The sequence below is a fragment of the Miscanthus floridulus genome, chromosome 3 (assembly GCF_019320115.1).
Source record: "Miscanthus floridulus cultivar M001 chromosome 3, ASM1932011v1, whole genome shotgun sequence".
Lineage (NCBI taxonomy): Eukaryota > Viridiplantae > Streptophyta > Magnoliopsida > Poales > Poaceae > Miscanthus > Miscanthus floridulus.
The window spans coordinates 8,291,787-8,318,648 of record NC_089582.1 but is presented as its reverse complement, the minus strand read 5'-3'; the positions used below and the strand labels follow the sequence as shown (position 1 = coordinate 8,318,648).

General features: G+C 48.5%; 1 protein-coding gene and 2 pseudogenes across 1 annotated transcript; 1 reads left to right on the top strand and 2 right to left on the bottom strand.

The window, feature by feature from the left end:
- The first annotated feature begins 236 nt into the window (after window positions 1-236).
- Window positions 237-3,548, top strand: LOC136543091 (flavin-containing monooxygenase FMO GS-OX-like 9; annotated as a pseudogene).
- A 5,762-nt stretch (window positions 3,549-9,310) lies between these two features.
- On the bottom strand, window positions 9,311-11,143 carry LOC136544900 (flavin-containing monooxygenase FMO GS-OX-like 8; annotated as a pseudogene).
- Window positions 11,144-13,196: 2,053 nt separating this feature from the next.
- Window positions 13,197-14,342, bottom strand: LOC136544901 (flavin-containing monooxygenase FMO GS-OX-like 8). The gene has a single exon (XM_066536959.1). The coding sequence runs from the start codon at window positions 14,188-14,190 to the stop codon at window positions 13,570-13,572; it is 621 nt and encodes a 206-aa protein (XP_066393056.1). The 5' UTR covers window positions 14,191-14,342; the 3' UTR covers window positions 13,197-13,569.
- Between the last annotated feature and the right edge of the window lie 12,520 nt (window positions 14,343-26,862).

The window sequence follows — 26,862 nt, the reverse complement described above, 5'->3', positions numbered from 1 at the left end:
CAAAAAATTCAGAATAATATATACAGCCAACTCAGAATTTTTCTATGTACTCCACTTAGTTAGCCTACACCTTTTGCTCATGTCTGCTCCAATCTCAAAAAAATTCCATCACCTCATTCTAGAACTACAGAAGCACTGGCCTCAATAAAGAATTGTCTAACTGACAGACTTGATACAGCAGCACTTATTTTCATTTTCATTCTATGCAAATCCCTGGACATGCTAAGCCTTATGGCATGAAGGTCCCCAAATAACCTCTCAGCAATAGTTGGTTTTCTTGAGGAAAGAATATTATAACATGGTCTTCTTAAAGATTGCAGAATACAAGCCCAATATCCAATAACCCATTGGACTTACCAGGATGCTCATGCAACCAAAAACATGCAACAATATGGCTATCACAGAGACCTCATGCTGAAGAAATTTAGTGAGTAAAGCAGACATATGATAGGACAAATACAAATGATACTGGTGCTCGTTTTTCACAATAGATATAGGACAACACTATGGAATCTGAATGGAACTAAGAATAATATCAACATGTTTAAATTCAGAATAAAGCAGAAATCATTGAAAATGTGGAGACACTATCTAGCAGAGAGAGGGAGACAGAGCTGCTGCCGCCGCATCATGCTTCATCTTTATTATGCATAAGCAATTAGACACATACACATCGAGTCCAGGCGAAGGCTCACCGGTGCGGGGCGGGGCTTCGTGCCGGGCGGGGCTTCGCGCCGGGAGTCACGCCGGGGGCCGGGAGTCACGTCGGGGGCCGAAAGTCGCGCCTGGGGGCCGGGAGTCGTGCCGGGAAGGCGGGGCCGCCGGCGGCGGCACGGGAAGGCGGGGGCCCGACAGCAGGGGGCGGTCGTCCGGCTGCGGGGGGTGGCGGCCTGGCGGCCGAGGGCGGTCCGGCGGCGCGGGGTGGTGGGTGGCGCGCCGGCGGCGCGAAGGGCGGTCCGGTGTGCGTGCGTGTGCGGGTGAGTGTCTGTGTGAGTAAGTGTGCGGCCGGATCAGGTAAAAACCAAAGGGTATGCTGAGTGCCAGATCCAAAACACTCGGCATTGTTTTTTTCAATTTCCCAACCGGTACGGTACTGGTAAGTGGGGCCGGCTTGGGTATTTTGCGAGTGTCCACTATATGACACTCGGCAACTATTTTATTTGTCGAGTGTCGTACAGTTAACACTCGGCAAAATAAATTGATATTTCATGTCCACCCATCCTCCTTCTTCATAACATGTTTTACTAAATTTGTTACGATGTAATTTAAAAATACCTTATCAAATTCACTCAACAATGCATATTTAATTTTTCTACGAATATTAATCCATTATTTCATGCAGTTATAGCTCAAATTCAATATATATCAATTAAAATTCTGTAATTGCAGTTAGCAAATGAAAATTATCAAACAGATCCGAAAATTTACCAAAATTTGGCGTGAACCAATCTATGTTGTCTATTGCCTATACAAAAAGTTTTGAAGTCAAACCCAAATTAAACCGTCACTTTGACTCCAAATCTTACCGGATCCTTCTCAACGCTATGATTCTTCTTCAGAGATGCTTCGGTTTGTAAAGGTCGTACATGACAAATTGTGCGAAACCTTCTCAATTTTTTTCCATAGTCTCCACATATGATATCATGAGATTTTGACAAATCTCGTCATTTTCAGACTTTGTTTGTTTTTTTTAGAATTTAAAAACCATTCGGCCACAAGTTCGTACATGGTCGTGTTTCCTGAACAAAATGTTCGAAAATTCTTTTCATTTTTTGAGTAAGGCCCCAAAATGGACTCAATAACATGAATATGATTTCTCCACTCAATTTATTACATCATTTGAATCACTTGCAGTTCAAATTTGACTTAAACCAAAAAATTCCTCTAAATGCAATAAATTAATTAAATATAGCAAACAGATCGAGAAATATGTCAAATTTTAACATGTAGTACCACATATTGTATGTGGAGAGTAGAAAAAGTTTAGAGGGCAGGTAAGGAAAAAAAAAATTATTTTGCCGAGTGCCATTAAAAAACACTCGGCAACAACATTACTTTGCCGAGTGCAAAACAAAAACACTCGGCAAAAATATCAGTTTGCCGAGTGTCAACAAAAAACACACGGCGTACCTTATCTTTGCCAAGTATCTCTAACGGACACTCGGCAAAGTTCTAACGGCAGGGCGACGCACCCAAGGCCGTCACATGGCCGCCGCACGCCCAGCGCACGTGACTCCACTTTGCCAAGTGTCCGTGTTTGCCGAGCGTTTTGTTGTAGTTTGCCGAGTGTTTTTTATTAGACACTTGGTAAAGATGGGTTTTGCCGAGTGTTTCATTAAATACACTCGGTAAATCAGATATCTGCCGAGTGCCCGATGAAATGCATTCGGCAAACCCTCATGCACTCGGCAATTTTACTATTTCCGGTAGTGGGAACAGTCGGGGGGGTTAATTTCCAGAATAAGAAAATGTACAACTTCATCAATTTCTAATTTTTTCCGTCAATAACAAATAGATAACAACATAGCTCTATCCTTCACTTGAACATCAACAACCTACATGAGGCAAGCTGTGTCCAGGCATCGCAACATACATGGGTCGGATGCCACCCGAGCGGCACCGACATCGCGCTGGAGCACTGCACGGTAGCGAGAGATGTGCACATCAGCGTCAAGTCCATGGACGATGGTGCCGTGTTCCCTGGCATGAGGCAATGCTGTGTCCAGGCACCACAACCTGCATCTCCACCTCCAGGCAAGTCGTCTCTGCTCGTTCATGGACATCAACAACATACATATATGCATATAATCCGACAAGAATGCTTGTGCGTATGTATGTAGATTGATAGCTTGTGCGAGGACGGGCAGGTGGTGTTCGTCGATGGCTCCTCCATTGTCGCCGACGCCGTCATCTACTGCACCGGGTGAGCGTATAGTATAGGTGCCAACGCTTCAGAATGATTGCCAACTGATTGCTGAATGCTGATGAAATCGTGCAATGGTCTCAACTATAGGTACGACTACTCGTTCCCGTTCCTGGACACGGGAGGCCTGGTCACCGTCGACGACAACCGCATCAGCCCGCTGTTCGAGCACACGTTCCCGCCGGCGCTGGCGCCGTCGCTCTGCTTCGTGGGCGTGCCCAAGAGCGTGGTGGTGCCGCGGTTCTACGAGGCGCAGGCGAGGTGGGCGGTGCAGGTGCTATCCGGCCGGAGGTCGCTGCCGGCGGTGGCCGACATGCTCCGCTCCGCGGAGGAGTACAACCGCGCAAGGGAGACGGCCGGCGTGCCCAAGCGCCTGACGCACGACATCTTCGACCTGGAGTACTGCAACGCGTTCGGGGAGACGCATTGCGGGTTCCCGCGGCTGGAGGACTGGAAGAACGAGCTCCTATGGTCCTCCGTCAAAAGAGTGTGCGATGCCACGGAGAGCTTCCGTGACGACTACCGCGACAGCGACCCTGTCCTGGAGGGCCTGCGCTCACAGGGCTGGCTTACCGGCCGGCCGCCGCCGCCGCCGGAAGACACGAGGGTAGAAAACGAGTCATGAGTGGCGGCTCGTTGGCCAGACAAGTCGCTGGGGAGCTCCCGCAACAGCTTTTTTTTTAATTATTTTTGAAGGATCCGGATTCCCGGCTTGTTTGACAAAGTACGTGTGCGCCAGAAGCACAAATTGTAGAGTGTTCCAGCACTCCTGGCCTCCTGGGCAACACATTAACTCTGAAAAAACTAAGAGATCACAGCAACACATTAACTCTGAAAAAACTAAGAGATCAATTAGATACAACTTGAGGAAACAACTAGGCAGGGACACGCGTATCTCACCTTTAGGATTTGGGACAGCTGCCGGCCGGACAAGAATGTCCAATGGCCATGTGCTGCTGACAAAAGAGCACGCCGGAGAGGGAGACGACGCACTACTGTGCACGGCAGACGACGGAGAGGGGAGATCTCATTGGCGATGGTCGTGTAGAGAAAATCAAGTTCTTAAGGTGATGAATCTGCATCTTATATCGTGCCCAACGATGCAACTATCGATATCTTCAGTGATTTAGATGCGTATTCGACCGGTTCCGAAGCGTTAGATCTTGCGATATATCCAATGTTTTGGGTTGGTCATTGGATCCGACACAAGGACTGCACTTTGGCTCCAGCATTCGAGGAAAGCCATTGAGAAAAGAAGACGATGGAAGAATCTGGATAGAATATTATGAATTTTTTTTATTTCAGATTTTTTCTTGTATAATTTAGGAATGTATTGTGCCAAGATTTATTGTAAGTCCCCCTTCCCTTCGAAAAATAGAAAAGGGAGCGGCCAGCAAGAAAAAACAAAAAGGGAAATGCTTCCTCTAGGGTGTCTCTCAGTCCGGACTATAGCTTCCTGGGCCAGCAAATGCTCACATTGGTAGACCGTGACGCCCAATGGCCCACCACGACGTATGCACTCGTCTGCAGCGGATGGACGATGTATCCTATAGGGCGTCCGCAGCACCGCGATCGCGCTCCACCATGACCGCATCGCGATCGCGACTACCCTTCACCACGACTGTGTCGCTTTGGTGTTCTCCACGGCGTCTGGGTGCTCGCTGGCCATCCCACCCCCCCTTTGCGTCATCACCGCCGTCGCGCCCCTTGGCGTTCTCCACGGCGTCCGAGTGCCCCCCGTTCATCCCACACGCCCTCTGCGTCGTCCGTCGCGCCACCCCACCTTGCCCTTTGTGCGCCACTGCCCAGCTCTGCGTTGCCGGCGAACTCTACATCAGTGAACTCTACACACTGACGAGCCTCCATTCACCCAAGCAGCAAAGAGATGTTGCGTTGAAAGCCCTTGTTGCAAACGTATGTTGCAAATGTTTCAGGTGTATTCAGATGTATGTTGCAAATATTTCATATGAATGTTGTAAGAGTAAATCTGGATGGTGCATACGTTGCAATGGCTATACATGTATGTTTTAAATATATGTTCCAAATATTTCACTTGTTTCAGACATATGTCACAAGTGTTTCATCTAGGTCTTGCAAAAATAGATCTAGATGTTGCATTTTGTTGCAATGGCTACAAACATATGTTAGAAGTGTATGTTCCAAATATTTCATCTATTTTAAACGTATGTTGCAAGTGTTTCATCTAGGTGTTGCAAAAGTAGCTCTGGATATTTCTATGTTGCAATGGCTATACTGCAAGTGTATGTTATAAATGTTTCATCTATTTTAGACTTATATTGCAATTGTTTCATCTGGGTGTTGCAAAAGTAGATCTATATGTTGCATTAGCTATGTTGCAAGTGTATGTTCCAAATGTTTCATATGTTTCAAACGTATGGTAAAATGGTTTCATCTGCGTGTTGCAAAAGTAGATCTCGATGTAGGCGTGGAGGAAGCTTAAGCCCTCGGTGGTCATGCTGCTGCTCGAGCAGAATGGCAGCTACTAGTCTGCCACGGTGGAGGACCACAGGAAGAGGGCGAAGGGAACCTCCGGCGACAACGGCATGGTCGCTAGCAAGTGGAGGCTAAACTCCCATAGGTGTATGTGTGAGAGGCACCCTAGATGCCTCGGTGAGGCCCGCGGACACGGAGAAGGCCGGCTACTGCAGCTCCCTGGTGTATGGGCCGATGGCGAAGATGGAGGCCACGGACGCGAGAGCGGCGGGGACGGGATGTCGTGGGTGACGCGGGCGTGACGGGGATATGGGACCTTGCCGGCGCAGCTGGGGGCGAACGACAATGGGTGAGGCGGATCGGGGGGATGGGGCGCGGGAGCTGCGTGGATGGGCTGTTCGCTGGACTTGCGGCCACGGTACTGTCCGACGAATTGATATTCTATCAGATGTCCACGCGCTAGCAGCTCCAAAAAAATATAAAAGGATAATTAAAATATATGGGCTTGGCCGATCGTGAAAGGAGCTGGACTGAATTGGATCGATGGGAAAAAAGGCAGTAGAGGATTTTGGCTAAGGATTTCAATGGGATTCAGCCCAATATAGATCATGCAGGATCACGCATGTATGGGAGAAGTCTATTTGGGCACCCTAAAAAATGGTCGAAGTCCGGTTTTCTCCTTTAAATTCTAAAATTAGACATCTTACCTCTTAAACTTTTAAAAATGTTGAAATTACCTCCTCATCTCTTTGAAGTGTGTCGACGAAATATGGTCGGCAGTCCACCGAGGGGGGTGCCCATGGTGGTAGATTATCGGTAGACGGTGCGTGTAATCAGGAACCAGATGGTTACAGAGGCACAAGACACAAGATTTATACAGGTTCGGCCGCCGTGTTGGCGTAATACCTACCCATAACGCAGAGGGCAGACGCTCGTGCACGTGTAGGGAGGAGCCGGAGACAGGACCTTTTCTAGAAACATCGAGCGTCAACATGACTGGTCGAGGATTTACATTAAGTATAGTTGTATGTTATATTTAAGATGATATACATGGACAAACGTTTATTTGAAGAATAATCATGACGAGGACGTTTGTGGAGAAACGTCGTAATGAAATATTATATTAAATATAAAATATTAGAAGTGTACTTATCTTTGGATAGAAATCTGGTCGATGGCGATAAAGTTGTCCGATCCTCGTACTTTTCGGCCTGTTGTGACGGTGGTCGCGGTTGTCATAGCGTCGTTCTTCGTGGCGATCATCATTGCGACGTGGTCTGGTGGTCGAGGTGGTCGGAGCTCGGCAGAGCCGCTCGGGACGTGGTCGACGTGGTCCGTGGTCGACGTGGTCGGAGCTCGGCGGAGCCGCTCGAGACGTGGTCGACGTGGTCCGTGGTCAATGTGGTCGGAGCTCGGCGGAGCCGCTTGGGACGTGGTCGACATGAGCTTGGTGGAGCCACTCGGGACGTGGTCGACGTGGTCCGTGGTCGACGTGAGCTCGGACGGCTTGCTCAATCGGCCCGCTTGGAAGCTCATCTCGGCGATCATGTCGGCATCGGAGGGCTTTGTCGTCACAAGACGCGTCGACGTGAAGTCTCATCAGGTAGTCAACGGAGGCCGCCGCGATCAGCGGGCCGTGCTGAAGACAAATCGTCGATTCTGGTGATGACCTTGACGGAGTCTAGGGAATTGGGGCTGAGCAGCAGCAGCGCCTCATGCGCACATGTAGAAACTTGTGCACATCCTGGTAGCCTCTTCTATCTTGCTCCTTCCTTATTGGCTTGTTGTTCGTTCGGCTGACTCGTTGAAGTAGGTGGATACGCCGGCTCGGAGCTCTAGTTTCATGGACGCATCTGGGTCTTGAATCGTCGAGAACCCAGCCAAGACTTGGTGCCGCCGCCTAACTCGGAAGCCAGTACTTGGACGCAGGCTGGTCTACTGCAAGTCGAAATCGGACTCAGCTGGCGCAACAGTTGTACCTCGTATGCATGGTGCTGTAGATGCACGTGGTCGGTGTTGACTTCGGAAGCAATCCAGGAGAGCCGGAAGTTGATCGGTCAAGCCGCTACAAAGCGTGTAGTCATGAACGCCGACGGTCACGGACCTGGGTGAAGTCCCGACACAAGCTGGAGGGTTGCCATCGTGAAGCACGGGTTGCCGCCGTAGTAGATTGATTCCGTCGCCGAGTGATATCAAGCCTGTCAGGCTTCTGAAGCACGTCGCCGTAGGAAGTCAGGTTGCCACGAGCGACGTCGATCTTTAGATCCTATCTGGTTCGCCATAGATCAGCGCGCACGATCCCCTAATGGGGTCTCCTACCTGGCGCACCACTGTCGATGAAATATGGTCGGCAGTCCACCGAGGGGGCGCCCGTGGTGGTAGATTATCGGTAGACGGTGTGTGTAATCAGGAACCAGATGGTTACAGAGGCACAAGACACAAGATTTATACAGGTTCGGCCGCCGTGTTGGCGTAATACCTACGTCCTGTGTCTCATTATTCTGTATTGATTGAGGTGTAGATCCATTGTCCCCCCTGAGGGGACCCCTGCCTCTCCTTATATAGTCTGGAGGAGAAGGGTTACAAGTAAAGTATCCTATTTAGTACTATTACAATATCTAGTACAACTTGTAATCTTGCTGTGCATGCCTCGATCTTATGGGCCGGGCCACCTCTGATTGTGCGGCCCATGTCTTGTCTTGAGGATACCGGGGGCCATACCCCCACAAAGTGATTTTGTTTTTTTTTACTTAAAAGACCGATAAATACTTTGTTTTTAAACCACGGAATACATCTTTATAAGCTTCTAAAAACCTATAGATAGATATTGGGATAAGATAAATCCAAATAAAATGTTCAGAGATTGCGAACATATCTCTAGAAACTTTAAAAAATAGATTTACCTCTAGAAAAATGGCAAGATATTCAAAAAATCTAGAATTTTTCTAAAACATTCTCATTGATGCATAAGGCCCTGTTTGGCACAGCTTAGCTCCACCGGTTAAGCATTTTTTTTTTTGGAAAAACAGCTTCATGATCAGACTTCTTGGTTTGCAAAAACTATTTTGCAAAATAGCTTCATTAACAGCTTCATGCATGGCTAAGAGAGGGAAATAAGGGAGAGAGCAACGAAAACCTACTTTTTCAGCTTCACCTCTCTCTATTCCTTTGTAAGAGCATAAAAAAGAGCTTCGCCATTGAAATGTTTTGAAAAAGGGTGTTTGACAAAAAAAAACAGCTCGTAAAGCTTGCCAAACAGGTCCTTAGCAAGTTTGTAAAGTTTACACCATGAAAACACATAAGAGCCAACTAGTATGATTGCATTCAACATTAATGTGTTGCATTAATGTATTTTTGCCGAACTATTTTGAAAAAAAAAATCTGTTTGGTAAAAAAAACACGTTTATACATTAGTTTATAACGTTCCGGAGATTTTCTCGATTTTTGTTGCATATTTTCTTATTTTCCTGGAGCTAAATCTACTTTTTAGCTTGTACAGATATACTCATGAGTTCTAACTATTTTATTTGAACTCTTCATTTCTCAATCTATCTGTAAGATTTTTCTTTGATTTTTTTGGAGCTTACAGATAAATTATATGGTTTAAATATGTTATCAAGTACTCCCTCTATTTAAAATTATAAGAAATTTTGGCTTCTCTATATATGTAGTAAAAATAATGTATAAAACATCTGAGAGTTTAGAAAAGGTATTTACCATCTTTTTAATTAAATAGAAAAAAGACAAAATCGTCTTCAAAACCACTCCATACTATTTGGCTGGCCTTCTCTTCGAGTGCTCCTCCAAAAGGAGCCGGAGCATTTGAGGAGAATAACTTCAGGTCCTCTACTATTCACCAGAAAAAAAAAAGGCTTCGAGTCCTTTCTTTCTGAAAAAAAACTATTTTCTCACCACGTAGATTAAAGATTACTTCTAAAACAAACCCTATCGTATTCGCATTACATTTTCTGCTACTTGTGTTGCTGTGAGCCAGCCGGCCAGCCCTGTGCCTGCAAGCCCTCCCGAACCAAGTCACTGTCGTGGTAGACGTCACGGAAGGTCTCCGAGCCATCACCCCTTTGTCTTGCGATGGACGACCACCGGAGCTCCTTCTTCCAGCTCTCCAGCCGCGGGAACCCGCAGTGCTTCTCCCCGAACTCGTCGCAGCAGTTATAGTCGTCGAAGAATTCATGCGTCAGGAGCTTGGGCATGCCGGCCATCTCCCTGGCGCGGTGGTACTCCTCGGCCGAGCGCATCATCTCCTCCTCCGACGACGGCAGCGTTCTCCGGCCGGACAGCACCTGCGCCACCCACCTCGCTTGCGTCTCGTAGAACCGCGGCACCACCACCCTCTTGGGTACGCCCACGAAGGAGAGCGACGGCGCCAGCGCCGGCGGGAACGTGTGCTCGTACAGCGGGCCGTCGCGGTTGTCGTCGACGGTGACCATCCCTCCCGTGTCCAGGAACGGGAACGAGTAGTCGTACCCAGTGCAGTAGATGATGGAGTCGGCGACGACACACGAGCCGTTGGCGAACGTTACCTGCCCATCCTCGCACAAGCACTCGATCTGGAGCTGCAGGTGCAGGTTGTGGTGCCTGGACACAGCTTTCCTCATGCCGGGGAAGATGGCGCCGTCGTCGTCCACGGACTTGACGCTGATGTGCACGTCTCTCGCCACCGTGCAGAGCTATTAATTTATATGCACCGACCAGTTCAACCTAAATTCACTTATATTCTAACACCCCCCTCACCCAAATTCACTTATATTCTAACACCCCCTCACGTAAAGGCTTTCTCAGGCCTCATACTTGGAATAGGAGCGAACATTAATTATTTTATTTAATTGCGCTAACCAGGATTCGAATTCGAGACATCTGTCTTTGACACCGTATTAAATTACATGCACCGACCAGTACCAAAAGCTTGAGCTAACGAGGAGAGATGAACAATTCACTCATTTTCTAACAAGAGCTCCAGCGCGATGTCCACGCCACTCGATTGACATCCCACGACCACCACCACTTGGTCCTGGAACGAGTCCGGGGCCCGGTACGAGTGGGAGTGCAGCTGCCTCCTGCTCCACTTGTCCATGCCTATACTAGCGGCAGCAGCTCAGTTGACCAAGAACACAAATTCAGCTTGAGTCTTGACATGTAATGATTGTTCAGAACCTACCGTTGATTGTAGGGATCCTTGGCTGGGTGAATTCGCCGACGGCGACGACGACAGCGTCAAACGTCTCCTCCGTGGAGACCACCTCGCCCTCACAGTCACCACGTCTCGAGTCTCTCGACGAGCACCTCACCGTCCACCGCATGACGCCGCCGCCGTCGTCGTGGCCGCGCGGCGCCAACAGGCCGACGTGCAGGACCTTGGTGTTGAGCCTGACGGCGTCCATGAGCCCGAACGCGTCGCAGAAGGCCCTGATGTACCTCAGGAACTCGGCGTGCCCGGGGTACCGCCGGGCGTCGCCGCCGGTGCCGCCGTCGTCGGTGCTGGGGTAGACAAAGGGGAAGTCGGAGAAGCCCATACTCTCCCGGGGCGTGTTGAGCCGGAGAGAGGCGTAGATGCTGCTGTGCGCGCCGGCCACGCCCAGGGGGTCGCCGGCGTCGGTCCTTGGGTCGTATAGCCACTGCCCGCCGACGCCGCTGCTCTGCTCCATGACCGTCACGTCATGGCCCTCCCGGCGCAGCTCGCGGGCGGATACCAGACCCACCCGAGACGCCGGCGCCCACCACGCACACCTTCTTGGACAACGACGCCATCTCGCCTCGCCGCCGAGCCGATGGACCTGCAGACACGCAGGCTGCTCGTCTGATATTGGTTGGCTGCAATTGCAAGTCCTAGTCATGGATTGCCGTCTCTGTTTTCATTTTCCTACTCACTTCAACTGCTCCCACTCTGCAAGCTCGTCAATCAATATATAATGTCGTCAATAGATCGTCAATATATAATGTCGTCAATACATCGTCAATATATAATGTCGTCCATATATGAGCTCGTCAATATATAATATTGCCAAAATGTACTATAGCATTGTCGATACAGGTATCTTATATGCTGGGCATGTGCAAACAAAAGTAGGCAGATGATGACACAAATTGCAGGGATCATTGTACCTCTAGCTCAGTTGAAAGCCGAATATGGTGATTGATGTGGCAAATGGAGATGGAAACTGCAAATATACAAATGATAGTAGTTTCAACCTGACCGTTTTAGTGATTTGTCGTTTTGAGCCAAAAAAAAAAATCCGCGACGATATTATACCGTTTTTTCCTATATACCCACAATTCAGCAATTTTGTGTACAATTTGATGTTTTAGACATTAGTGTATTTTTTTTATAAATTTAGTTAAAACTAAAAAACTAGAGAAGTTTTATTTAGGACAAACCTAGAATGACTAAAACGGAGAGAGTAGGTATTATTAAGTTGGGCTCGTTTTCACCTTATTGTTCTACTCAGCTGCAAATCGAGCCTAATTTTCAGCGTAAACGGATTTGATTATGACGGTTGTATTTTAGTGCCGTTGTAGGTACATAACTAGATTCAGCATGTTTTTTTCTTATGAAAAACACGGTACATGCTCATACGCATGACATGCACATTTATGTAACACGCATGTTTGCGCTTCACTCCTATCATGTATTTTTTTTCTTATGAAACACTGTAGATGCTTATCAGATTTTAAAATTCAAAATCTTAAAATTTTCAATTCACATCCTGACATGGTATATAATAGAGTAGTAGTTCTAAATGTGATATATAACTTTGTTGTTAATAACTTTTTTTATCTGAGATCATTTAGAGACCGAAATATTATTTTTTTTAAATTCACAATTTTGAAATTCATTTTTTCTAAAAAAAAAATCAAATGACCTTGGAGGCCCAAAAATCTGTTTAAGTTTTTAACTTTTTAAAATTCAATTTGTTTAAATTTTCAAATGACTTCAGACATCGACATGATCTAGACCAAAGTTACATATCTCAATATGGTCTATAACTTTGTGGTTGAAAATCCTTTTCAATTGAAATCTTGAAATCATTTAGAGGTTCAAATATTTGTTTTAAGTTCTTTAGTTGTTAAAGTCATTTTTTTTATTTTTTAACAATCTCAGATGGAGACACGCTCTATACTAAATTTGTGGTGCTTGAATTGATTAAAACTTATTGTTGATTTTTCTTCATTTGAGGTCATTATAGGAGCTTAAAATTCAATAAAAGATGGTGTGACAAAAAAAACAAAGACATTAACTAAACCCACCCATCGAAACCACTATGAACTATTTTATTAGAGTAATTTCTTCGTTTTTTATGCCTCAATACTTCAAGTACGGAACTTGTGCACAAACTCATATCACACACCATACACACTGTATATAAGTTAGGCGTACTACACCTATATATCTAAAGAAACACATGACAGGCCCACACTGACCATTGTGGAACTTTAGCGCTTGAGGCTACAAAGAAAATAGGGATATACTCCCGGTGTGAAACTTGTGTCGTGTGGAGCTCAAACCCAGGCCGTAGGTGCTCCACTGAGCAAGCGCCACCACTGGGCCATCAGCTCGTTCGCTAATTTATTCGGAAAGTTAAGGGGTAGGTTTTTTGGTATTTGAGATTGAGGATGTTTTTTTAAAAAAATCGGCCATAGGCTCAGAAAGTTCACAAGCAAACCACTCGTTTATATTTAATAATAAGGTGTTGATAAAACACATATAACTCCTCCGCTAACCATAAATTTGGTTGATCAATTCGCGGTTTTATGCCACCACTTCAATCATTCGATGATTATGATCTGTACTTGTTTCCCAAAACGTCACGACTAGAATACTGCATGCAGTAAGTCTGTGTCGCCGTGTCGGTGGTTGTGGCTACCTCTGGTACGCCGTCGTCTTCGTCTTGGACGACCTCCTTGTCTTGTGGTGTCCAAGGCAGCCAGCCCTCCGAGCGCAGGCCCTCCAGGACAAGGTCGCTGTCGTCGTGGTAGCTGTCACGGTAGGTCTCCATGTCGTCGTCCCTCATGCGTGCGACAGCCGACCACGGGAGGTCCCTCTTCCACTCCGGCATCCGCGGGAAGCCGCAGTGCTTCTCCCCGAACTCGTCGCAGTACTCGAAGTCGAAGAAGATGGCATGCGAGAGGCGCCTGGGCACGCCGGCCTTCTCCCTGGCGCGGTGGTACTCCTCGGCCTACCCGGTGATGGTTGGGAGCCTTGGCTGGGTGTATTGGCCGACGGTGACAACGACGGCGTCGAACACCTCCTCCGTGGTGACCGCCTCGCCCTCATGGTCACCATGTCTCGAGGACCACCTCACCGTCCAGCGCTTCACGCCGCCGTCGTCAGCGGCACGCGGCGCCGCCAGGCCGACGTGCAGGACCTTGGTGTTGAGCCTGACGACGTCCATGAGCCCGAACGCGTCGCAGAAGTCTCTGATGCACCTCAGGAACTCGGCGTGCCCCGGGTAGCGCCGGGCGTCGCCGGTGCCGTCGTTGCTGGGGAAGAAGGAGAAATCGGAGAAGGCCGTGAGCTCCCTCGGGCTGATGAGCCGGACGGAGGCGTACATGCTGCTGTGCGCGCCGGCCACGCCGAAGGGGTAGCCGCCATCCGTCCTCGGGTCGTACAGCCACTGCCCGCCGACGCCGCCGCTCTGCTCCATGACCGTCACGTCGTAGCCCTCGCGGAGGAGCTCGCGGGCAGACGCCAGCCCCGACACGCCGGCGCCGACCGCGCACACCATCTTGGATGACACCATCTGACCTCGCCGCCGTGTCGTCTCTCCTCCAACTGAAGGAAAAATGGATGAAACCATTTCATAAATCACGGAAAGCCAAGTGCGGTTGGAAGAAATTTTATCCTTGAACCAAAGGCACTTGAATTATTTTCCCTTTTCTGATGTGTTTCAGTTGCAGTATAGAACAATGCAAGCACTGTTTGAAAAGGAAAGCTGTGATGATGTGTCGCTATGATCATTATTGATATCTAATCATTTTCCCATTGGAAACATACAAAGATATCTTTTCCAACAGGCTGATGATAAGGTTCTGTCTAACAGTAATGCTAGGTATAAGACGTCGGTCTGTCCAGACGGTGCCGATGGTGGACTACGACGCAGCCCAACGATAGTCTCTTATCTCCTCACCACTCGCCCCCAACTGTTCTTAAAAAAAAGGAAAAACTCAACTCACTGTAGTGCTGCGGCGGCTCTTCGAGACCGCGCTCCGCCTCGGCGACGGCGCTCTCCACCGGGCTTCCTCTCCGCCGCGCCTCCCTCTCCATCACGCCTCTGCCCCGCCGGCCGGCATCTCCCCCGCGCCAGAGCAGGCAGCCCGTTGAAAGCTCTAGTTTGGTTTTGGTGAAGTGATGAAACCCCAAGTGCTAACCTAGTTTATTAAAGTGATCATGAGATAGGTAGCACTATTCCAAGTGGTGAGCAAGGATGGAGATGATCAAGATGGTGGTATGACCATGGTGATCAAGTGCTTAGGCTTGGAAAAGAAGAAAGAGAAGAATAAAAGGCTCAAAGCAAAGGTATAAGTGGTAGGAGCCATTTTGTTTTGGTGATCAAGACACTTAGTGAGTGTGATCACATTTAGAATCGATAGACATACTATTAAGAGAGGTGAAACTCGTATCGAAATACGGTTATCAAAGTGCCACTAGATGCTCTAACTTATTGCATATGCATTTAAGATCTAGTGGAGTGTAACACCCTTGAAAATGTTTGTAAAAATATGGTAACACAGGTGCACAAGGTGATACACTTGTTGGTTAGCACATTTGAACAAGGGTAGAGAAGTTGGTGAAGTAAAGGAGGTGATTGTCACTAAAATTCAGTGATCGGACGTTAGTCACGTAGTGACCAGACTCTAGCTGAACATTGTTCAGCGTCCGGTCCTGTTGACGTGGCGGCGCATAGAGAAGAGAAGGAGGAGCGGACACACTGGAGCGTCCGGTCGTGGTGGACCGGACGTGTTCGGTCACAAATTTCTGTCTCTGGATGCTTACTGGAAATGACCGGACTCTTAGCTAGGGGGCGTCCAGTCCTGCACTGTGGATCGTCCGGTCATAACTTACCAGGTAGCGCTATGAATCGACCGTTGGGATCAGGCGGCTGATGTTGAATTCAGGGGACACGTGGCACGCATCGCACGACCGAACACAGGGGTCCAGTGTCTGGTCAACCTGACCAGCGCGTCTGGTCAGCCCGTATTTCACTAGACAGAGGAGCCAACGGCTCTATTCCTGAGGTCTCTCTATTTAAGCCCTATGTCTAGCTCTAGCTCACTCTCTTAGCCATTTGCATTGACATAGCAATCTTGTGAGCTTAGCCAAAGCCCTCCCACTCATCTCCATCATTGATTCATCATCTTTGTGAGATTGGGAGTGAATCCAAGTACATTGCTTGAGTGTTTGCATCTAGAGGCACTTGGTGTTCGTGTTTCGCTGTGGAATTCTCTTTGTTACTCTTGGTGGTTGCCACCATCTAGACGGCTTGGAGCAGCGAGGATCATTGAGCGGAGGTTGGTGATTGTCTCTGGCTCCGATCGTGATGATTGTGAGGGGTTCTTGACTTTTCCTCGGCAGAGAGCCAAAAGATACTCTAGTGGATTGCTCGTGGCTTGTGTGATCCTCATCTTGTGTTGGTTGTGTGGCACCCTATTAAGGGTTTGGCGTGTGATGCCAATTAGCACGTGAACCTCCAAGTGAGTGAATCACCACAACGAGGACTAGCTTGTTGGCAAACAAGTGAACCTCGGTAAAAATCTTGTGTCATCATTGTCTGAGGATTTCATTGGCTATCTTGTGATTGATTGATTGGCTCCATCTTGTGATTGGCTCATACCTCGACATGTCGGTATAATCTTCGCCATTCTCTCTTGTATTATATTCCTAGTGTGTAAGCTAAGCTCTTTAGTATAATTAGTTTTGAGAGCTAGCTTACGTCGGGACTCATGGTTAGTGAGGCTCTTTAGTTAGTCTTTGAGAGCTCACTAATTTAGTATAGTGACATATCCATTGTGTGGATAGAGACTATTGAAACTAGAATTGTGGTAGGTGACTTGCATTTTTAGTAGGCTAGCGCAACACTCGCTTCGCCTCATATTTGTCTAATCGGTTTGCTAAGTGTTGTTGTAGAAATTGTTAATAGGCTATTCACCCCCCCCCTCTAGCCATTAGGACCTTTCACCTATCTTCCTCCCTCTCCACCGCATCTCCCATGCGCCGCGGCCATCTCCAGCACGCAGACCCACCGCAGCCTTCTCCACAGGACCTGTCATGATCTTCTCCACTAGAGCAGCGAGCTCCGCACCACTGGCGAGCTCTACACCAGTGAACTCCACACGATGATGAGCCTCCATTCCCAACCAGCAAGGAGATATTGCATTGAAAGTGCATGTTGCAAGCATATGTTTCAAGTGTTTCAGATGTTTCAGGGGTATGTTCCAAGTGTTTCATATGGGTGTTGCAAAAGTAGATTGGGATGTTGCATATGCTACAAGTGTTTTAGAGGCATGTTGCAAGCGTTTGTTCAAAGTGTTTTATTTGTTTTAGACGTATGTTGCAAGCATTTTTTATCTGAATGTTGCATATATTTCACACATATGTTGCAAGAGTATGTTCCAAATGTTTCAACTATTTTATTCTTATGTTGCAGCAAGTGTTTTCATGTTACAAGTGTTTTATCCGTATCTTGCATATATGTTTGACACATATGTTGCAAGTGTATGTTCATCTGCTTCAAACTTATGTTGCATTCAAGTGTTTTATGTTGCAAGTGTTTTGTGTTTTAGAGGTATGTTCAGAGAGTCAAGGGGCACAGCCCCGGCACGGCAAGCTAGGAGATGGCAGATGGGGCGCATGGCGCGCCTGGGTCCCTACATGTGAGGGTACAACCCCGGATACCCACGGCATACCACATGGGCTACACCCCCTGGGGCGGCCTAGCCCACAAGACGAAGCTTTGCGGGGCACGGCGCTGCTCGGCGCGTCTCGCAAGACACCAGAAAGATATCCTGAAGATACTACGAGGTCTGTTAGGATACATATGATACCATGATTCCTGTAATCTTTTATTACTTTCCGGTTATCTCCTAGATCTAACCGACTTGTAACCCTGCCCCACGGACTATATAAGGCGGGTAGGGACCCCCTCCAAACTCATGCAATATCATACGATAACCAATACAATCCAATAGACCATAGGAGTAGGGTATTACATCGCGTTGATGGCCCAAACCTGTCTAACTCGTGTGTCTCTGTTGCCTTCTTGTTCTTGATTACACGCATCTCTATCGATCAATCTACCTTCATGGGATACCCCTTGGAGGACTACCGACGATATTCTATCGACACTATAAATGGGGCATGCTCGTCCTCATCCGGGCTCCTAGGTCCCGCCCGAGCGGAGAGAGAGGAGGGGTCAGAGGAAGGAGTGGCGGGCGCAGCCAAGGTGCATGTGTGGGGCAGGGTGAGGCAGACGGGGGATGAACGTGCGCGTGCAGCAATGATACGGTGCTACGGCAGGCGTAGGCGAACGGGTTGGGGTAGCCGCATGCGTCGGGCGTCATCCGGACGCGCTCATCTACTTCGGGCAACGCTAGTAATTCCCTTTGTCTAAGGTGCTTGTCAGTCCTATGTGAGGTATGATGTTTCTGTTAACCCGCTAGTATGTGGTGGTCTATTGCATATAACATATTTTGTAGAAATAACATAGAAGAAAATATGTTTTAAAGCTTGTAGGGTGTAATATCATTATTTTTCCGTGTCCCCCATATCTATTCTATTATTAGCAAATTTTGTGGAATTTGTCCCATGTAACCTACTACATGTATTGGTGAAGGCATGCACACATTTAGAAAAGAACTGTCAGACCTACTATTTTAGATTTATGAAGAACAATCTTGTTTGTAATTGTACTAATACATCCACATTCAAGTGATATGAAATTCAGAGAACGCGTGTGTATGGAGGCGACTCGAGGGCGCTAGCCTAACCGCCCCCTAGTGCCTCGTCTCCTCATCGGTGGTGGCGGTGGCCAAGGGGAGGAGCTAAAAAAGGCTTCCTTCCTCATGGTGAGTGTGCTTGCTTTAATCAGGAAGACTTCGTGCCTCCTGATGTTGAAGAAGGCTATCTCCCTTTCTCATGGTCAGACTCTAAGTGGGCACACTTAGTCTACTACAAAGAAATTTTTGATTTTGAACTTGAGCTCTTTACATCCTTATGGTAAGCCTTACTTGGGATACGCTGCTCGGTGATGGTTCACCCTACACGTCGACAATTCACACTGCTCGACGATGGTTCACACTACTCGGCGACGGTTCACATTGCTCGACGACGGTTCACACTACTCGGCGATGATTCGCAACTGCTCGGCAACTCATCACGGTGGTCATACCATGAGTTTGACTGCTCAGCTTTGTTCACACCTACTCGGATAAGCATAAGACGGCGTTACACAATGGATACAAGGCGCTCGGGGACTAGCTGTGGGGGGTATGACCCCAGATACCCATGGCATACCACATGGGCTATGCCCCCAGGGGTAGCCTAGCCCACAAGACGAAGCTTTACGGGGCACGGCGCTGCTCAGCGCGTCCCGCAAGACATCGGGAAGATATCCTGGAGATACTGCGAGATCTGTTAGGGGACGTATGATCCCATGATTCCAGTAATCTATTATTACTTTCTGGTTATCTCCTAGATCTAACCGACTTGTAACCCTACCCCCTGGACTATATAAGGTAGGCAGGGACCCCCTCCAAACTCACACAATATCATACGATAACCAATGCAATCCAATAGACCATAGGAGTAGGGTATTATGTCATGCTGATGGCCCAAACCTGTCTAACTCGTGTGTCTCTGATGCCTTCTTGTTCTTGATTACACGCATCTCTGCCACTCAATCTACCTTCGTGGGATACCCCTCGGAGGATTGTCGATGATATTCTGTCGACAGTTAGCATGCTAGGTAGGGGTGTGCGTGCTGTTTCCATGTCGAACAAGATGGTACATTTTGCAGGCTCTTCATCCCTCCCACAGCCTAGCCAGATCTTTACGGTTGGATAGATCTCCTAGATCATCAACGTTGACGGAGTCGGAGAGCTCATCAAGCAGGTACAGATCAATACTGCGCCAATCACCCCAACACCTACAACTGTAGATCCAATCTCGGAACTGCCTTCGAGGTCATTTTCGCCGACAATTCGCCGCCTGCTCCCCCGCTACCCAAGGAGGCAAATCAACAACGATGATCTGATCACATCTATCGATCATGTCAGCTAGAAGCTCGCCGATTGCCTCTCCATCATAGAATCGGCTCTGACCACTCTGGTTCAGCGCCGACCACCCTCTGATCCAAATCTATCAGAGGCTGATTGGGAAACTCTAGGGGTTGCGGCCCTACCCTTCGGGCTCACCAACATCGCCGCCACCTATCTAGATGCCCTAAGGGGCAAATTCGTCGACCAAGTTAGAGATATCCATCCTCTCGCTGACCAGATTGCCAACCAGCTTCCGCCGGCTGTCAACATGCTACACGTTGGCCGACGCCCTGGAACATCCCTCCAAACCATCCTGGAGGAGAATCTAGACTCTGAGTCCCAGGGCTCTATAGAGACTATCGCCGAAACCATCGCGAGCAACCTTCTTTCCCTCCCTTCCGTGGAGGCACAATCTTCAATGTAAGCATCGACAGCCCCCCACAGGAAGGGGAGACCAAGGAGGACCACGCCGTCCATGTCAACAGGAATATCAACCATGCGCAGCGTTGAGCAAACGAAGCCACCCTTGTGCTAGCCAAATTTGCTCGCAACGATCAGCTCAACTCACAAGGAAGGCCACGCCAACTCCAACACAACCTTGATGATGAATTTGTCAATGTTGATGGCCACGATGTCTATAAGACCCCAAGCTCCAACTTGGCCGTGGCCCCCAATAAGCTCGCCTGGCTCCCACAGACACCAGAGGTCGCCAAGGTCGCTGCCATGCTTAAAGCGACGCACTGCTAGGTCAACGAGATCCTCTAGGATCAGAGACCTTCCTACTCGACGATCTCTATTCGCCGATCAGCCACGCCAAGATCTAATCGCTGCCCCAGCCAAAGTCGTTTCACCGACCAGCACTATGATGATGGACAACCTCTCCAAGGGGGAGCCAGGGCAACCGCTTCGACCACCCTCGCCAACATGACCAGGATGACCAGGCACACCTCAACAATATTCGAGATGCGCGGCGACGTATCGACGAGCGCTATTTTTCTTGCCATGAAGAAGAAGTATGCCGCCATTAAGAGTACGAGCAAGAGTTCAGTAATCCAAACTCAGCCCTCTAGCCACTCAATGTTGGCAATGCTGCAGATCCTGATGGCGATGATCTTGAAGGGCCCTGAGCATTCACAAGGGCACTCCGGACACTCTAGTGGCCCCGTGGTTTCAAAATCGCTAGGGTTGAGCCCTATGAAGGATGGATGAACCCCACATAGTGGGTACAAGCTTATGCCGCTGCTGTGCCCGCTGCCAGGGGAGATACCAATGTCATAACGAACTATCTTCCCATCATGCTTACACCAACTGCGATGAACTAGTTCACAAGCCTCGCCCCAGACTCCATCGAATCCTAGGAAGAGCTAAAGAAGGTCTGCACCAACAACTACATGGCCACGTGCACTCAATCGGGCACCAAGCATGATCTGAACCATATATACCAGAAGTCGTCCAAGCTCCTCCGTAGCTACATCAGACGCTTTTCTGAGATGAGGAATTATATTCCCAACATCACAGAAGTAGAGGTCATCACCGCCTTCATCCGAGGACTCCATCACTGTGACCTTCGCTCCAAGTTCAATCGCAAGCCACCTAAGGGGATCGGCGAGATGATAACAACCGCCGATCAGTACGCCAATGCCGAAGAGGCCAAAGTACACTTCAACGAGGATGCGGGCATTCATTGCCCAACTCGTCATGGCGATGAGCGACTCGACGACCGACGCCACAGTGACCGCCGCTATGACGACCGCAGTAACCATTGGGACAGTGGCCGTGATCGGCCAGAAGGATCCAAATATGATCAATATCACCGCTGCTGACCAGGCCACATTATCACCGCCGTTGACGAACCTCGTGCCAAGCGCAACTACGACGAGAAATACAAGAAGATCCTCGAAGGCATGTGCCCTCTCCACAAAAATAGCAAGCATAAGATGAAGGACTGTCTTGGCTTGGCTAAGGAGTTCCAAGCTAAAAAGCCAGACGATGACAACAACGATGGAGCTGGAGGCCGTTGACCACCTAGGGGCAACAACACCTTCCAGGATCATGACAAAGTGGTTGCCACCATCTTTGGGGGCCTCGCCACCACCGAGAGTAGAAGAGATTGGAAGCTCACCGCCCGCTGGGTGCTTGCCATTAACGCGGAGGACGCCATCGCCAACCCCAGCTATCGCCCCTGGTTCGAGGTCCCCATCACCTTCAGCAGGGCCAACCAATGGGCGAACATCCCTTACACATGGCATTTCCCCCTCGTCCTTGATGCAACCGTCCAGTAAGTGCTTTTTCATAAAAGCGCTTGTCCACAGCGGGAGCACTATGAACCTCCTCTTCGCCAGAGCCCTAAAGGAGCTGGGACTTGGGGCAGGAGACCTCACACCCTCTGACTCCTCCTTCTAGGGTGTGGTACCTGGCAGGGCATCCAAACTGCTTGGATAGATCACCCTCCTAGTACAGTTCAGCATGGCCAGCAACTACCACATTGAGCACATCAACTTCTATGTTGCTGACCTCAACACCGCCTACCACACCATACTTGGTCAGCCAGCTCTGGCCAAGTTCATGGCTATACCACACTATGACTATCTGGTGCAAAAGATTCCTTCGCCTGTAGGAGTTCTAGCCTTGTGGGCCAACCTCTCCATCGCCTACGCCTGTGAGACAGAGAGTCTCACCCTTGCTAAAGCCACCAACCTCTCCATCTAGATGGCCAGTGTGGTCACCGATGCCAAGACGGTGCCTACCGATGACCTAGAGATCCCATTGCTAGAGCCTCCTCGTGCCTCCTCCAAGTCCAAGGAAACATAGGAGGTCGGCCTTGGCCTCGATGACCCCTCCAAGACCGTCAAGATTGGGGCTCACCTCGACCCCAAAAAGGAAAGCACGCTTGTCTCCTTCCTATGTGCCAACGCCGACATGTTTACTTGGAAACCTACTGACATGCCGGGGGTACCACAGGAGAAGATCGAGCACTCCTTGAATGTCTCGCCGACCGCCAAACCGATCAAGCAGAAACTCTGACGATTCATGCCAGACAAGAAGGAGGCTATTAGGGTAGAAATAAAATGACTCCTAGCTGTCAGATTTATTAAAGAAGTGTATCATCCTGAGTGGTTAGCAAACCCTATTCTCGTTCAAAAAAGAATAAAGAATGGAGAATGTGCGTTGATTACACTGATCTTAACAAACACTACCCTAAAGACCCCTTCGATTTTCCTCGAATAGACGAGGTTGTAGACTCCACCACTAGCTACGAACTGCTCTCCTTCCTCGATTGTTACTCCGGCTATCACTAGATATCCCTCAAGGAGGAGGACTAGATCAAGACGTCATTCATCATGCCTTTCGATGCGTATTGCTACACCACCATGTCCTTCGGACTCAAGAACATCGAGGCGACCTACCAAAGGGCCATCTAGATGTGCCTCAATCAACAGATAGGCCACAACATCAAAGCTTACATCGATGATGTGGTCGTCAAGTCTAAGATCGTCGATAATCTTATCGTCGACCTCGAAGAAACGTTCGCCAACCTAAAAAGGTACAGGTGGAAGTTGAACCCTTCAAAGTGCATCTTTGGAGTTCCATCCGGCATACTCCTGGGCTACATCGTCAGCGCTCATGGCATCGAGCTCAACCCCGACAAGGTCTCCGCCATCACCAACATGAAATGGACAACTTGCGTAAAGGATATACAGAAGCTTATAGGTTACATGGCTGCTCTCAGCCGCTTTATATCGCGCCTCGGTGAAAAGGGACTACCATTCCTCAAACTCCTCAAGGCCTCCGAGCGCTTCTCCTAGTCGGATGAGGCTCACACAGCTTTCGAGCAGCTCAAGTTGTTTCTAACAAAGCCTCCGATCATGATGGCTCCTCGATCAGACAAAACTCTAATATTCTACATCGCCGCCACTTCTCGCGTCGTTAGCACAATAATCATCGTCAAACACGAGGAGGCCAGGCACGCCTATAAGGTGCAACATCTAGTTTACTTCATCAGTGAGGTCCTTAATGAGCCCAAAACTCGTTATCCTCAAGTTCAGAAACTGCTATACGCTATTCTGATCACGTCACGTAAGCTTCGCCATTACTTCGAGTATTACAAGATCGTCGTGGTCACCAAGTTCCCTCTAGGGGACATCCTACGCAATAAAGAGGCCAATGGTTGCATCATCAAGTGGGCTATTGAGCTTAGCACTTACTCCCTCAAATTTAGAAGCAGGCCTACCATCAAGTCATAGGTGCTCGCTGACTTCATCATTGAGTGGACTGAGATTTAGGAGCCCATCCCCGCTACTTGCCTCGAGCACTAGGTGACGTACTTCGACGGCACTCTCAACATCAACGATGCTAGCGCTGGTATCTTATTCATTACTACAACCAAAGAAAAGCTCTGATACGTTCTCTGAATACATTTTCCAGCCTCCAATAATGCCGCCAAATATGAAGCATGTCTCCATGGTCTCCGTATAGCCATCGAGCTCGGTGTCAAATGCCTCATGGTATACGGAGACTCCACGTTAGTCATCAACCAGCTCAATAAAGACTAGTCCTGCTCCAGTGAGAAGATGGATGCATATTGCACCAAAATCAGGAAACTTGAAGGGAAGTTCTACGGTATCGAGTACCACCATGTGGTACGAGATCAAAATCAGCTCAACGATCACCTATCTAAGATAGGCTCTTCTCGCACCATGATGGGTTTTTTGTTCAAGACCTCTTTACGTCATCTATTTAGGAAGAGAAGGAAGTTCAAGAAATTCCCTCCATCGAGCAGCTGGTACTTACAGTACCTTCGCCGACCGCTGATTAGAGGGAACAGTTCAACAAGTACCTCACTAGTGCTGATGTACCCATTGACAAGACTGAAACCGAATGCATAATCCGTCGAAGCAAGCATTACGTGTTGGTGGATAGGAACTTGATGAGGAAAAGTGCCAAAGAAGGGATACTGCAGAAATGCATCACCCAAGAAGAGGGAGTGAAATTGCTTCTTGAAATTCACTCTGGTTCTTGCGACAACCACGCGGCCTTGAGAAATCTGTTCGGCAAAGCTTTCTGAGCTGTTTTTTACTAGCCTACGGCCATCACCGATGCAGAAGACCTCATTCGATGTTGTGAAGGATGCCAATTTTTCACCAAGCAAATACACGTGCCGGCACAAGAACTGCAGACCATCCCAACTTCTTGGCCTTTTGCATGCTAGGGACTGGACATGATTGGGCCTTTCAAGCCAGCGCCAGGTGGTTTTCGGTACATGTATGTCGCCATTGACAAGTTCTCCAAGTGGATTGAATATAAACAGCTTGTTTTGGCTACTACAAAGAAGGCAGTCGAGCTCTTTGAAGATATCATCCATAGTTTCGGTTTCTCAAATAGCATTATCACCGACCTCGGAACTACATTCACTGGTCATCATTTTTTGGACTTCTGTGAAGACCGATGCATCTCCGTCAAATACTTCTCCGTTGCCCATCCTAGAGCCAACGTCCAGGTCGAATGGGCGAACGGCATGATCCTTGATGCCCTAAAAAAGAGGCTATATCAGAAAGAGGAAAAGCATCTGGGCAGATGGCTCAAAGAGCTCCCAGCTATGGTCTGGGGACTACACACTCAAGCTAGTCACAGCACCGGTGTGTCTCCATATTTCTTGGTCTATGGCTCAGAAGCCATACTACCAGTGGACATTGCCTTCCGAGCATCTAGGGTGGACCTTTATAATGAAGAGCAAGCCACAACTGTTTAGATAGAGGACGTCGACAGGGCCAAAGAAGAACGCCTGATCACCTACATCCGCACAGCCAAATACCTAGAAGGCTTGCGAAGATATTACAACCACAACATCAAAGGTCATTCATTTGCTGTCGACGACCTTGTTCTCGATAAAAAATAGAAAACTAAAGGGATGCACAAGCTCTCCTCCCCCTAGGAAGGGCCCTACATGGTCAAAGAGGTTACCTGACTAGGGTCTTAGCGGCTATGTGACTTGGACGGAATCGATATTCCCAATTAATGGCACATCGAGCACCTTATACGTTTCTATCCCTGAAACGCTCCAGATATGTATTCTCCACTCTATATTGAATGAAGTTTTTGTCGCCATAATTTATCTCCATTATGGTTTAATCTCCATTTGTGGTCGCCAGCTCTAAGCTACTACTTAACAAACTCCAATCTTCATAAACGCTCTGCCCCGTTTCTCCATATCTCAAAGATATTTCGCCAACCATCGAGCAGCACATGTTCCACTCTATGTTCTTTGGAGAAGACCCAGTCTCTGATCTCTCCCTACATGTGCTACGAGCTCCACGCTATGCATTATGGGTGGTTGACTGTGGTTCCTTGGTCACGCCTGATCCTCCTACACGTGCACGGGCTCCGCGCTCGATGTTATGGACTATGGGCTAGCCAAGGCCAAGAGCTCAGTAATGAACTAACTGCTCTAACGCTACTTATACTACGTATAATTGTGTTAGGGTTAACACTACAATGATTTTTCAACAAAATACTGGCAAACTGCATAAACATGCATATGTCACTTTACAACATTTATACATATACATAAATGATTATCTACACCCTTGCGTGTTTTAACTACCCTCTCTAGTTGTTACAGATCACTCTTCGAGCAGGTCATTGGGCTTGGCCATCGCCGTCCATCTCACCGAATAGGTCGACGTCACCGGCCAGTTTCTTTGTTGTGTCCTCCACCTCATCTTCCAGCTGCTGATGCTCCGTCATGCACGTCCCTCTAGCAAATCCAGCCCCTATCGCTTGAAGGTCAATGACAGGGTAGTGGGACCGGACCACCACTAGAGCGTGAGTAATGGCGGTGATGGTGGCGTCATGGTTGAAGCTTTTGAAGTTCTCCCACACTACCTTGCACCTATCGATGATGGTGTCCGAATGTGGCAGCCTACCATTGGGCTGAGGAGCCACCTCCATGTCGACACAGTGGAGCACCGGCTTGATTCTAGCAACTACAGCGTCGAGTTTGTTCCTCTAGGTTCTGGCCTCCTACTCTAGCACATCGAACTATGCCTTGGCCTTTCGACGGTAGTCTGCAGGCATCACAAGGGTCCATCAAGCAAAGAAATTACTCCAGTGGTAACTCCGACCACGAAGTACTCACCTTTTAGCTCCTCAGCCAGCTTCTCCTCCCACCCTGCCATCTTCTCCTCCTCCTCCTAGAGTTGACCGATGACTTGGTGTAG

Bases quoted from the DNA above. Each gene is read 5' to 3' on its own strand.
- LOC136544901 (XM_066536959.1), bottom strand. From the start codon at position 14,190: ATGGTTTCATCCATTTTTCCTTCAGTTGGAGGAGAGACGACACGGCGG.